General features: G+C 44.0%; 1 protein-coding gene across 3 annotated transcripts; it reads right to left on the bottom strand.

Annotated features, from left to right (window-relative positions):
- Nucleotides 1-589: 589 nt before the first annotated feature.
- On the bottom strand, nucleotides 590-13,089 carry LOC310644514 (cell adhesion molecule CEACAM19-like). Of its 3 annotated transcripts, XM_083369598.1 has the most exons (8): nucleotides 10,219-10,249; nucleotides 9,639-9,942; nucleotides 7,964-8,335; nucleotides 6,950-7,160; nucleotides 6,609-6,661; nucleotides 4,519-4,601; nucleotides 3,238-3,279; nucleotides 590-1,870 (listed from the first exon to the last, which is right to left on the bottom strand). In XM_083369598.1, exons 2-8 carry the CDS (start codon nucleotides 9,673-9,675, stop codon nucleotides 1,823-1,825), a joined length of 846 nt encoding a protein of 281 aa, XP_083225724.1. In that variant the 5' UTR covers nucleotides 9,676-9,942; nucleotides 10,219-10,249; the 3' UTR covers nucleotides 590-1,822. The 3 variants fall into 3 exon arrangements, with proteins under 3 accessions (XP_083225724.1, XP_083225726.1, XP_083225725.1); XM_083369600.1 differs by lacking the exons at nucleotides 9,639-9,942; nucleotides 10,219-10,249 and adding an exon at nucleotides 12,583-13,089; XM_083369599.1 differs by lacking the exon at nucleotides 4,519-4,601 and having other exon boundaries at nucleotides 9,639-10,279.
- Between the last annotated feature and the right edge of the window lie 475 nt (nucleotides 13,090-13,564).

Below are 13,564 nucleotides of genomic sequence, written 5' to 3' on the forward strand. Positions count from 1 at the left end.
GCCAGGGGGTAGGCAACCTTGGCTCTTTTATGACTCGTGGACTTCAACTCCCAGAATTCCTGAGCCAGCCAAAGGGTTGTCCAATCTATTCTTAGAAACCTCCAATGTTGGAGCACCCACAACTTCTGGAGGGAAGTTGTTCCACTGATTAATTGTTCTCACTGTTGGGAAATGTCTCCTTGTCTCCTTGATTGATTTCCATCTGTTGCTTCTTGTCCTGCCTTCTGGTGCTTTGGCAAATAGATGGACCCCCTCTTCTTTGGGGCAGCCCCTCAAATACTGGAACACAGCTATCATGTCACCCCTAGTCCTCTTTTCCCATGCTTGAGTCATTCAATCAGCCCACCAGCCATGTCCTCTTCTAAAGAACACCTTTTAATTCTCCCTCCCTCCCTCCCTCACTTCTTCCCTTTTTATTTTCACATCAATCATTCCACCTTCAAAGAAGCCAGGCAGATGTGACTGCAGTGTATGGTCAAGAGGCAAGATGGAGACAACCAGGGTGCACCGTGAGGTATTCTCTCAAGTGAAATGCGAGGATCTCATCTTTTACCTAAATCGCAAACATCTTCGTTCTGCCCTGTGACCTTTTTACAGTGTGTTTTATTTTTTGACCCGGCTTGGAAATTTCCTAGCTTGGTCAGAATCTCTCTTATCCTTTCATCTTCTTTAAAAGGACACTACAGGCGGTCAAGACAGGTGGCCCATTCTTACAAAAGAGTGGGCCTTTATTTCAAACCACACTCCCCCAAAAGTATAGAATGAAAATAAACCAGTTTCAACGTGATAGGATTGTTAACAAGATGGTGTGTAGAGAAACAAGGAGAACATCAGACGGGAGATGTCTGCAGACGTACGATGGGATTAAATAGGAGATGGAAACCCAAAATTGCTGAAATCTTCAAGGGGATGTCCTCAACCACTTTCTGGCTGTCTTGCAGAAGCCAATCTTCTAGCCCCGTGGTGGCGAACCTAGGGCACGGGTGCCACAGGTGGCATGCAGAGCCCTCTCTGTGGGCACGCGTGCCGTCGCCCCAGTCCTAGGCCTTCAGCTGGGTTTTATAAAACCTTTTCGCTTTAGCCCTCTGCCGCCATGTACCCCCCCAAAAAGGTTCAATTAATCAACTTCTCGCGGGGAAAAAAAAAAGTTCTCGCAAAGTTGGAATTGATTGATTGAACTTTTTAGCCCCACCCAGTCTGCAGTTACCACTGCAGCCACGCCCACCCAATGGGCCACGCCCACCCAATGGGCCACGCCCATCTGGCACCCGATGATACATAAGTGGGTTTTGGGTTGCAGTTTGGGCACTCGGTCTCTAAAAGGTTCGCCATCACTGTTCTAGGCTGACCATCTGGTCTCAAAGCTGAGGTCAGCTGGACATCTGGGCAAGATCCACATGCAGAGAGAGACACATCTAGAGAGAACATGGCTTTTTTTCTCTCTCTCTCTCTGCATGTGAATTATTTGGGGTCCTCAGAATTTTTAGAAGAATCGCATGGTCAAGTCCGTATTGAGTGTCAGCCCTGGCTGTCCATTTCTTCTTCCATCCCTCTAGATCTTCTAAATCGTGGCCCGCCTTTTGGGTGAACAATGATGGCCAACTGGCTGCCCAATTCTGTTTGACTCCATCCCATCAAGAGGCAGCCTTGGGTTCAATAAAATCCGGATGTAACAATAGGTTAAAGTTAGTTGCTGTCCAGCAGAGAAAGACTCTTGGATCCCATAAAGATAGAAATATTTGGATTACAGTACTTTGTTTTTATGCTCGGATGGGTCATTATCCGAGGTGATCCCAGAATCAGGAACCTCTCAACTATAGCATCACCTCTTGATTTCAGAATAAACCGACTCGTGTCGGTAGAGCAAATCCTAAAAAAGAGAGAGAACTACATCAATAAATAAAGTTGCACGCCGTCGGCATTGACAGAAATCACCACCAGTCAATTGCAAAGGGAAGCTTGGTTTGGAATAGCTGACATCCCGGGATGCTAACTTTTAACACCACCAAACATCCACATCGGCCTATCGCAGGTCCTTGGGAAGGCCCTGAGGGGTGGGTGAAAATGCCCAATCCAGTCTGAACATCTGACTGACTGCGCGACTAACCACACACACACACCCACACACACACACCACTGTCCATTTTGAATACGTAGCAGAAAGAGGAAGCTTAAGAGTTCACAAGTTTGATACTGTATGGAACAAAACACTGTTTGAATGTCCTGCTTCAGATACCACGAAGCCTCTTCCGAGAAGGTAATAAGGGAACACAATCAAACAACCACATCTGCCTATCCCAGATTTATTTTATTTATTTATTTTAATCCCATTTATATCCCGCCCTTCTCCGAAGACCCAGGGCGGCTTACAATTTAAGCACAAACCAATGTGCTTAGCAATAGCCTTCATTCTATGTATATGCCTGCTTATTAGGGCTTTCGGGGGCCCCCAAGCGGCATTATTATAAAGTCAGCTTAATTGCCCCCAACAATCTGGGTCCTCATTTTACCTACCTTGGAAGGCTCAACCTTGAGCCTGGTGGGACTCGAACCTGCACTAATTGCAGGCAGCTGGTGTTACTTAAGGAGGCATTAGCCCACTGCTCCACCAAGGCTCCTTGGGAAGGACTTGGCAGGTAGATAAAAATCCAGTCTAAACATCTGGCTGACTATGCAACCATCAATACAGGTAAGTCCTCAACTTATGATCAAAACTGAGCCCAAAATTTCTGTTGTTAAGCAAGACATTTCTTAAGAGAGTTTTGCCTCATTTTATGACCTTTCTTACCTCAGCCGTTAAGTGAATCACTACAACTGATAAGTTAGTAACAGGGTTGTAAAGCGAATCTGGCCTCCCCATTAACTACGCTTGTCAGAAGATCACAAAAGGGGATCACATGACCCCCGGGACACTGCAACCGTCGTAAGTGTGAGTCAGTTGCCAAGCATCCGAATTTTGATCCCGTGGGCCTGAGGATGCTGTAACGGTGGTAAGTGTGAAAAACGGTCCTAACCTAAGCTGCTTTCTGCGGTGCCGTTGTAACTTTGAACGGTCATTAAATGAGCTGTCGTAAGTCGAGGACGACCTGTGATTTATCAGGATCTGTTGGAAGACTGGCTGAAAGATTTCTTTACAACATCTCAACCTTCGGCTCCTTTTCATGTCAGTCTTGTGCTTCTTATAAATCAAGCCACATGAAACTTTCGCTCAGAATAATCAGCTGACTTGGAACTTACCGTATAGTTCGAGTCCAACGTGGGGCAAGTCCCTGGAAGAGGCTGAAAAGGAGAGATAAATATATAACCATGGGGGTGGGGGGGGGGAAATCCCTGGAAAACCTGGAAAACCAAGAGTCCTTTTTAAAAAATAAATAATAAATAAATAAATAAATAAACCCTTTGCTTTCCAGGCTTTGCACTTTGCATTTTAAAAAGAGATGTTCAAGAGTCATTAAGCCAAGCAGGGCAAAACAAAAAAAAGGGAAAACAAAAAAAATCAACAATGGAATGCAATGGAAGCCCTGCCCATTTTTATGCAAATTGCCTAGGCACATTTTAAACAGGGGCGGAGCTTTGATGTCCCCCCACCACCACCACCACCACCACCCCAGTTTGGTTTTTACAGGGGGAGGTTTTGCAAAGGCTGGCCTTTCTCAGTTAACCTCCTCTTGTTTCATGCGCTTTTTTTTACAGTTTTATAGTGTTCTTTTTTTAAAAAAAAATTGATTTGTTTTATATGTATTTATTGGAGCTGTTTGTATGCCACCTAGATGGGCAGCTATACAAATATGAGATTGAAAAAGATAGAGATGAGGCATAGATGGATGGATGGATGGATGGATGGATGGATGGATGGATGGATGGATAGATAGATAGATAGATAGATAGATAGATAGATAGATAGATAGATAGATAGATAGATAGATAAGGTAGGTAGGTAGGTAGGTAGAAGAATAGATAGATAGATAGATAGATAGATAGATAGATAGATAGATAGATAGATAGATAGATAGACAGACAGACAGACAGACAGACAGATAAGAGAGACAAACAGACAAGAGAGACAGACAGACAGACAGACAGAAAACAATCCTACTCCCACATAGAAAGAATGGGAAAGCAGAGGTAAATCCTAACCCATCCATGCCTACAGAACAGAGTTTCTCAACCCCGGCAACTTTAAGACTTGTGGACTTCAACTCCCAAGTCTAAAAGCTGCCCAGTGTGGAGACCTCTGCTCTAGAAAAGCAGAAGGTCTGGGTTGAACTGCAAATCAGAAGCTGCTCTTTGCCTGTGAGACATCTGTTCTTCCAACGGTGGTGGTGGTGGTGGTGAGGGGTGGGGGGGAAATGGGACCTCAGTCTGTGAAATCTTCTTTTGCAGGAAACATAGATGCCTCTTCTGAAGTCAAGACTCAAGAATCTGGCCCACGTTGGGCTCGGCCCGTCTGCTAAGCCCTCAACCTCCTTCCCTGCTCAATCTTGGAAGAAACCAAGGAGAAGACAGGTGGAAACTCACCGGAAGAGGGCCAGAGAGCGGCAATGGATCCCTTGGTGTTCCTTCCGGGGACTCAAACACCTCATAAATGGGTTCCTTGTCATCTGGAGAACAAAAGAGAAGGGTATCCGGTCATCACTAACCCACCTGGGGAGTTGGAATGGAATGGGGGAATGGCCTTAGGAAAGCAAAACCGTAGGATGCTACACACAGCCCTTCTTATTTATTGTTTTATTATTTTAATGGTACGGGCCGTCCTCAGCTTGCAACAACTCGCTTAGCGACCATTCAAAGTTACAACGCCACTGGAAAAAAAGGGACTCGTGACCATTTTTCACACTTAACGACCGTTGCAGCCCGGTCGAAATTCAGACGCTTGGGAACCGACTCACGCTTATGACGGTCGCAGTGTCCCGGAGGTCATGTGATCCCCTTTTGTGACCTTCTGACAAGCAAAGTCAACGGGGAAGCTGGATTCATTTAACGACCGTATGACTGAGTTGACAACTGCAGCAAGAAAGGTCATAAAAGTGGGGCAAAATTCCCTCGACAAATGCCTCACTTAGCAACAAATATTTGGGGCTCAGCTCTGCTCGTAAGGCAAGAACTACCCGTACTAGTTTGAAGGTTTGTAAGATTCCCGGAGTAGTCTCTGATGAGATGGGTGACACATAAATTGGAGGAATGAATGAATGAATGAATGAATGAATGAATGAATGAATGCAGGTGGATTGACAAGTGCCAAATACCCCACATACGATCACGTGACTGCAGGGGATGGGGCACCCATCAGAACTTTGAATCTGGGACAGAGTAGAGTAGAACAGAACAGAACAGGGAATAGAATAGAATAGAATAGAATAGAATAGAATAGAATAGAATAGAATAGAATAGAATAGAATAGAATAGAATAGAATAGAATAGAATAGAATAGAATAGAATAGAATAGAATAGAATAGAAAATATGGAATGGAATAGAATGGAATGGAATGGAATGGAATAGAATAGAATGGAATGGAATGGAATGGAATGGAATGGAATGGAATGGAATAGAATAGAATAGAATAGAATAGAATAGAATAGAATACAATAGAATAGAATAGAATAGAATAGAATAGAATAGAATAGAATAGAATAGAATAGAATAGAATAGAAAATATGGAATGGAATAGAATGGAATGGAATGGAATGGAATAGAATAGAATGGAATGGAATGGAATGGAATGGAATGGAATAGAATAGAATAGAATAGAATAGAATAGAATAGAATAGAATAGAATAGAATAGAATAGAATAGAATAGAATAGAATAGAATAGAATAGAATAGAATAGAATAGAATAGAATAGAAAATATGGAATGGAATGGAATGGAATGGAATGGAATGGAATAGAATAGAATAGAATAGAATAGAATAGAATAGAATAGAATAGAATAGAATAGAATAGAATAGAATAGAATAGAATAGAATAGAATAGAATAGAATAGAATAGAATAGAATAGAAAATATAGAATGGAATAGAATAGAATAGAATAGAATAGAATAGAATAGAATAGAATAGAATAGAATAGAATAGAATAGAATAGAATAGAATAGAATAGAATAGAATAACAGAGTTGGAAGGGAGCTTGGAGATCTTCAACCCTCTGCCCAAGCAGGAAACCCTATACCATTTCAGACAAGTGATTGTCCTGTCTATTTTGAAAACCCCCAGTATTGGAGCACCCACAACTTCTGGTGGCAAGTTGTTCCTCTGGTTAATTGTTCTAACTGTCAGGAAATTTCTCCTTAGTTCTAGGTTGCTTCTCTGTCCTTGATTAGTTTCCATCCGTTGCTTCTTGTTCTACCTACAGGCGCTTTGGATAATAGCTTGACTCCCTCTTCTTTGGGGCAGCCCTTGAGATACTGGAACCCTGCTATCATGTCCCCCCTGGTCCTTCTCTTCATTAAACTAGACATCCCCAATTCCTGCCACCGTTTTAGCCTCCAGTCCCCTGATCATCTTTCTTGTTTAGTAACTTTCGGGGGGCGGGGGGGTGAGGAGTCCATCATAACTTTGAATGGTCGCTAAGAGATCGGTCATAAGTCGAGAACTACTTGTAGCACACTCACCATGTTTCGATGAAGGAGACTTTTTTAGTCCTACATCCAATTTTCCTGCTGCCCTAAAAAAGAGAGAGAGAGAGAGAGAGAGATTGGGCTGGATGAGAATGAGGATCGGTCAACATTTCTAACCTTTGCACACTTGCCCCGATGTGCAGATATATGCTCATCGTTGGGTGTGTGTGTGTGAGAGTAGGGGTGCCTCCTTCCTTCCCGGAACCAAACCTAAGAGGCATAAATTTCCCAGCAACACTTGCTCAACTCCCCTATAGTTTCAAATTTCAACATCTAGAGAGACCTGATTAGGATTGCGGCAGAACTGGGAGGGGGAGGAATTTGGAAACTCTTACCCTGTGCTGGGTTCCGATTTCCGTAAAACAAACCGGTAAACCATAGCAGCTCCGAGGGCACCGCACAGCAAAATGCCAACCAGCACCCCGGCCACGATCCAGCCCAACTGTGAAGGCCCTTTGGGAACCTCCTTAATGGGTGAGGTCCCTGTGGTTGCTGTTGTCACCGTTGTTGCTGTTGTCACTGTTGTCGCCGTTGTCAGAGGTGGTGCTAGAATGGACATAAGGACAGAGGTTCAGGGCCAACCATTCCTGACCCCATAATAGCCAGGGAGGCTTTGAAGTTGTTTTAGAGGTGACTGTTGGGTCAACCGTCTTTCAATGGCTGGGACTCAAATAAAACTTCTTGGATGTTCAACAGTTTACAGTTCGGTGAGGATTACGATTGCATCTGAGATTAGGGTTGTTCAACCTCAGCAATTTTAAGATGGGTGGACTTCAGCTCCCAGAATTCCCCAGCTAGGGTATTTTAAGATAGGTGGACTTCAACTCCCAGAATTCCCCAGCCAGCATATTTTAAGACAGGGGTCTTCAGACTTGGCCCTTTTATGACTTGTGGACTTCAACTCCCAGAATTCCTCAGCCAGCGTGCCTGAGCCAATTCCCACATGCTGAGCCATCTTTAGGGATTTTTCTTTTTCTTTTTTTTTAATTTTCAGGGCTTCACCCAGCTTATCAAATAGTGGCCATAATTTCTGTTACTAAGAGAATTGTTAAGTGAATTTTGCTCCGTTTTATAACCTTCCTGGCCACCGTTGTTAAGTGAATCACTGCAGTTATCAAGTTAGTAACACTGGCCAAAGGTGAACACATCACCCCCAGGATAACTGCCACCGTCATAAATACGAGTCGGCTGCCAAAGGTCTGGATTTTGATCACGTGACCGTGGGGAGGCTGCCACGGCCGTAAGGGTGAAAAAAAAATAGTCAGAAGCCTTTTCTTTTTTTTTTCAGCACCGTTGCCACTCCGAAGGGCCACTAAACAATGTGTTGTAAGACGAGGACCCGTACTTACCGCTGCTAGCTAACCGAAGGTCGACAGAGGCGCTGAGGATTTCTTTGGGCCGCAGAAGGAGCACAACGTTGTATCGGCCGGCGTCACTGGGCTTGAGTCCAGTGATCTGCATGGATCCATTGTGGAAACCAACTTCTCTGTTGGTAAATTGAACCCCGTTGCGCTGCGGATTATAGTTTCCGGGAAAGAAGCTGAAGATCCTTGAAGACCCCTGAGAAGACCCTCCTCGGTACCAGTTGACCTCCTGGATGTCGCCTTGCACTCTTTCCACAGAGAAGGTGACACTCTGGCCTTCGGCCGGGGCCTCCGGGATGGACACAATGTTGATCGTTCTTGCCTGGACCAGAATAATCCATAGGGCCAGGAAACAGGCTGTGGGGAGGAGAGAGAAAGGGGAAGTTTGGCTTTTGTGCATTATATTTCCCACCACACCTTCTAGTTGCAATCTCGTCTCGCTGAAAATGGCTCTCGACCAGAAGGGACCCTTCCCATTTCAGGCATGGAGAACTGGTGACTCTCTAAGTAAAGGTAAAGGTTCCCCCGCACATGCGTGCTAGTCGTTTCCGACTCTAGGGGCCGGTGCTCATCTCTGTTTCAAAGCCGAAGAGCCAGCGCTTGTCCAAGGACGTCTCCGTGGTCATGTGGCCGGCATGACTAGACGCCAAAGGCGCATGGAACGCTGTTACCTTCCCACCGTAGCGGTCCCTATTTTTCTACTTGCATTTTTACGTGCTTTCGAACTGCTAGGTTGGCAGAAGCTGGGACGAGTAACAGGCGCTCACTCTGTTACGCGGCACTCGGGATTCGACCCGCCAAACTGCCGACCTTCTGATTGACAAGCTCAGCATCCTAACCCACTGAGCCACCGCGTCCCTTGGTGACTCTCTAGATACGCCTAAATGATAGCTGCCAATATCCCTCACCATTGGGCCTGATGGCTGGGGGATCTAGTAGCTCACTAATATGTGGTAGATCAAGCTTCCCCACCCCATTCTGCCATCTTCTAAAACAGTGTTTCCCAAGCTCGGGAACTTGAAGGTGGGTGGACTTCAGTTCCCAGAATTCTCCAGCTGGAGAATTCTGGGAGCTGAAGTCCTCCCATTTTCAAGTTCACTAGCATGCTGGCTGGCGAATTCTGGGAGCTGAAGTCCTCCCATCTTCAAGTTGACTATCATGCTGGCTGGGGAATTCTGGGAGTTCATTCCACCCATCTTCAAGTTCCCAAGGTTGGGGAACACTGTTCTAAAACAACCAGCTTCTTTACCAGCCACTTAAAATGGAAAGAACTGCCTGCAGAAATTGTGGGTGCTCCGTCACTGGAGGTTTTTAAGAAAAGCCCTTTGTTCGGAATTCTATAAGGTCTCCTGCAGAGGGCTAGACTAGAAGACCTCCAAGGTCCCTTCCAGCTCTGTTACTCTGCATTCTGGTGGTTACTATCTCTTTAATAAGAGAGCGCTAGAAATAAACTGTCATGAAATAAACAAAATGCTTTCACTGATTAATAGGGAGGCATCCCGCTCCTGAATCTGAGTTGACTAACTCGCCAAAATTGTTGGAAGTCTCCAACAGCTGGTCAGTTCCACGTGACAAAAACCCAGCCAGTTTCATCGCAAGTCATGACCAGGCAAGTCCTCATTAAAATTTCCCATCCCTTCTTCCCAGATCTACCGCTTACCTCTCAAGGAAAGATGCTTATCGACAACCTCCTTCATTCTCTCCTTTGGCAAGCTGCTTGCTGGAGCACACAAATCTCCCAAAATATAGACGTCGAATTGTAGCTTGAAAAGGTGTGTGTGTGTGTGTGTGTGTGTGTGTGTGTGTGTGTGTGTGTCAGTCAAGCCCTCGAATTCCAGCTTTGTTCCATTCTATGGGGAGAATTCTTAGGGGCTCCCAAGACTACATCTGATCTTTCCGGAGTGCCACAATCCAGGCTGACGTTTCTTCCAAGTCCTGACCATCCTCTTGAGAGTACAAAAAGCCTTCAAGGAGAGAATGTGAGAAGTGGCGTCAAACTCGGCCAAGCTTGACTCATTGGCTGCCAGGAATGTCCTGGAATATTAAGAGCCCATTTAGCCCCACCAAGAGGCCAGGTGACCGAGGGTCCCCTCCCGAACAGGGGGCAAAGTCCAGGCTGGCGAGAGATCTCCAACCTTAGGCGTGGATTCCAAGATCTTTCCCAACCTCAGAAAGCTCAGATTGCCCAAGGATCTGGTGATACAGTTCTACGGAGGAATAATGGAGTCTGTCATTTGTACCTCAGTAACTGTCTGGTTCGTAACAGCATCCAAACAGGACAGAAATACAGACTTCAGCTGATAGTTAGGGCTGCAGAAAACACAAGTGCAACTAGCCTGCCTTCCACTGAGGATTTGTACACTGCACGAACCAGAAGGAGGGCTGAGAAAATATATACACACCCTTCACATCCTGGATATAAACCGTTTCGACTTCTCCCTTCTGGACGCTGCTATAGGGGACTATATGCCAAAACAATTAGACACAAAGGTAGTTTTTTTTTTCTCCCGTGCCACCACTCTGCTGAACACCTAACTTCCACAGCAGTCTCTTAGGCCTAAAGATATTTACCCAGGTCGTAGAGCTGTATTGCTATTATCCTTGTCGTCTTCTCATCTTTCTTTTCTTTTCTTCTCGTCTTTTCTCATCTTTCCTATAGCCTTCTCCTATTGATATCTATGGTCATCACTTGTTGTTGCATCTTATGAATAATGATTGCAGATATGAGCTATGATAGATGAACTATCACTTTGTTGTTTGTATGTACACTGAGAGCTTATGCACCAGAGATAAATTCCTTGTTTCTCCAATAACACTTGGCCAATAAAGAATTATCTATCTATCTATCTATCTATCTATCTATCTATCTATCTATCTATCTTCAACTATTCTGGAATTCAGGATGCTGCTTATAAGCGTTATGTGCTCAGAGCTCAAAGCATTGCTAGGGACCCCACACACCCACTTTATGGTCTGTTTCTGTTGCTCCTCTGAGAGGAGGTTTTGAAGTATTTCTAGCAGGACTACCTGATTCTGTAATAGCTTTGTTCCCTTTGCCATCCGTCTGGTAAACTCGCAAGATTTGTCTTTCTCGCCATGGATATGTATACATAACCCGAACTAGACTGTTTTCTTTCGCTGTGTCACAGAATATATGTGCGCATATGTATTAGTCTGCATTTATTTTTGTCATATTTATGTAGTGTATATTGAAGGTGGTAACCCTTTTAGAGCTATATGAAATGAAATTTCATTTTAATGTATGCCAATTAGTGTATATTCAAAATGACAAAGATTCTATTCTATTCTATTCTATTCTATTCTATTCTATTCTATTATATTCTATTCTATTCTATTCTATTCTATTCTATTCTATTCTATTCTATTCTATTATTTCCTATGCTATTCTATTCTATTATCTGTCTGTCTGTCTATCCATCTATCCATCTATCCATCTATATCTATATCTAGATAGATAGATAGATAGATAGATAGATAGATAGATAGATAGATAGATAGATAGATAGATAGATAGATGATATAGATATAGATATAGATATAGATATAGATATAGATATAGATATAGATATAGATATAGATATAGATATAGATATAGATATAGATATAGATACAGATATAGATATATCCATCCATCTATCTATACCTATCTTCATCAACCCCCTAGCATTCTTGAGAAGTCCATAATACTGGCAAAGGTGGAAAGAAAGAGAAGAGGATGGACAGCATCAAATGGATGGATTCATCAGCTATGGATAAAATACTGGAAGACCTGAAGACCAGGATGGGAAGAGAGCTTCCTGGAGAAAACTTATCTAAAAGCTTGAGAACACATAATCCATCAGTCACCTAGCTCCAAAGTTCCTCTTTACTGTTGGGTCCCTGATACTCTCTGCGCATGGTGGTTTTCTTGCAGAGGTTTCATTACCCAGTTAGGTAACGTCAGCGGTGCTAGGGAAAGTTGCAGAAACCCTAAAGGTGTCACCTAGTTGGGTAATGAAACGTCTGCAAGAAAACCACCAAGCTCAGAGAACACCAAGGACCCCACAGTTCAGCCCTGAGCTGCAGTTATTCTCTTCCGTCGGATCCTCTTTACTTTCCAATGTCTAGACTCGCAGACAGTCTACTGTGGAACTCCAAGTTTTCTCTATGTCTAATTTGGATAGGAATATTCCCAAAGGATAATTTGGGGAGGAGAATTTGAGAGGAGAAAGGATGAAGGTGGCCCTCAACTACTAATATCTAGGGAGGACCGTCCTTTGTTCTAACCCAGGGGCTCTCCAAACTTGGTAACTTCAAGATTTGTGGACTTGAACTCCCAGAATTCCCAGGGCCGGCAAATTCTGGGCGTTGAAGTTCACAAGTCTTCAAGTTGCCAAGTTTGGAGGCCCCCTGTTCTAAACACGCAACCACTCTCCTTGCCCCAGATCAGAATTCAAGATCTCTTAACTGGAGTTTCCTGCTTCCGAACGATGTAACGCTCAAATCAGGCTTCCAGGATCCCACAGAAACTTCCCATTCCTTTCCAGTTCTACCCACTCCGCTCTACTCCCCTCCTGCTACGGAAAACGGCTCCGTTTTCTCACCTTCAGCAAAGGAACCGAGTCTCCAGGGAGTACTCCATCTCGGGACCTTCATCACTTGTTTTCCAACTTCATGGCTCCCCAGTCTCCTTCCTGCTTTACACCCACAAATTCCTGAGCCTCACCAGCTGAACCAGCTGGATTGCAGGATGACAGCAACAGGCGGAGCGGCGGCATTCATTTGGGTGTAGGAAGGAGTCTAAGGCTGCAGATATATTGACTGCACTTGCACAACATGCTTAAACAACAGAATGAACTTCCCCAAGACTTTGGATCAGAAACCAGTTAAAGCAGGCTGGACTTTCAACAGAGTCAAAACATGCTGAGCCTCAGGGGAAAAACCTATTAATTGTAGCCCCATCCAGCTTTTGCAAGTCTATATTTAACAGAGTTGGAAGGGGCCTTAAGGCTAGGTCTTCTAGTCTTCTAGTCCATCCTCCTGCTCAGGCAGGAGAATCTGTACCATCTCTTCTTAAAAACCTCCAGGGTTGGAGCACCCAACACTTCTGGAGGCAAGTCGTTCCACGGATTAATTGTTCTCACTGTCAGGAAGTTTCTCCTTAGTTCTAGGTTGCTTCTCTCCTTGATGAGTTTCCATCCGTTGCTTCTTGTCCTGCCTTCAGGGGCTTTGGAGAAGAGCTTCACACACACACACACAGACACACACACACACACACACACACACACACACACACCCCGCTTCTTTGTAGCAGCCCTTCCAATATTGGAAGGTTGCTATCATGTCATCCCTGGTCCTTCTTTTCATTAAATTAGGCCTACCCTAAACTAAAGTAATAAATAAATGAATGAAAAAATAAAAAGTACAATAAAATAAGTACAATAAAATGACAATGAAATAAAAAACTTAGTAAAATAAAATAAAATAATAAAATCAGTAAAATAATAAACTAGACATTTATCTATCCATCCATCCATCTATCTATCTATCTATCTATCTATCTATCTATCTATCATAGGGCCAAAC

Source organism: Vipera ursinii (genome assembly GCF_947247035.1).
Source record: "Vipera ursinii genome assembly, chromosome: 9".
Taxonomy (NCBI): domain Eukaryota; kingdom Metazoa; phylum Chordata; class Lepidosauria; order Squamata; family Viperidae; genus Vipera; species Vipera ursinii.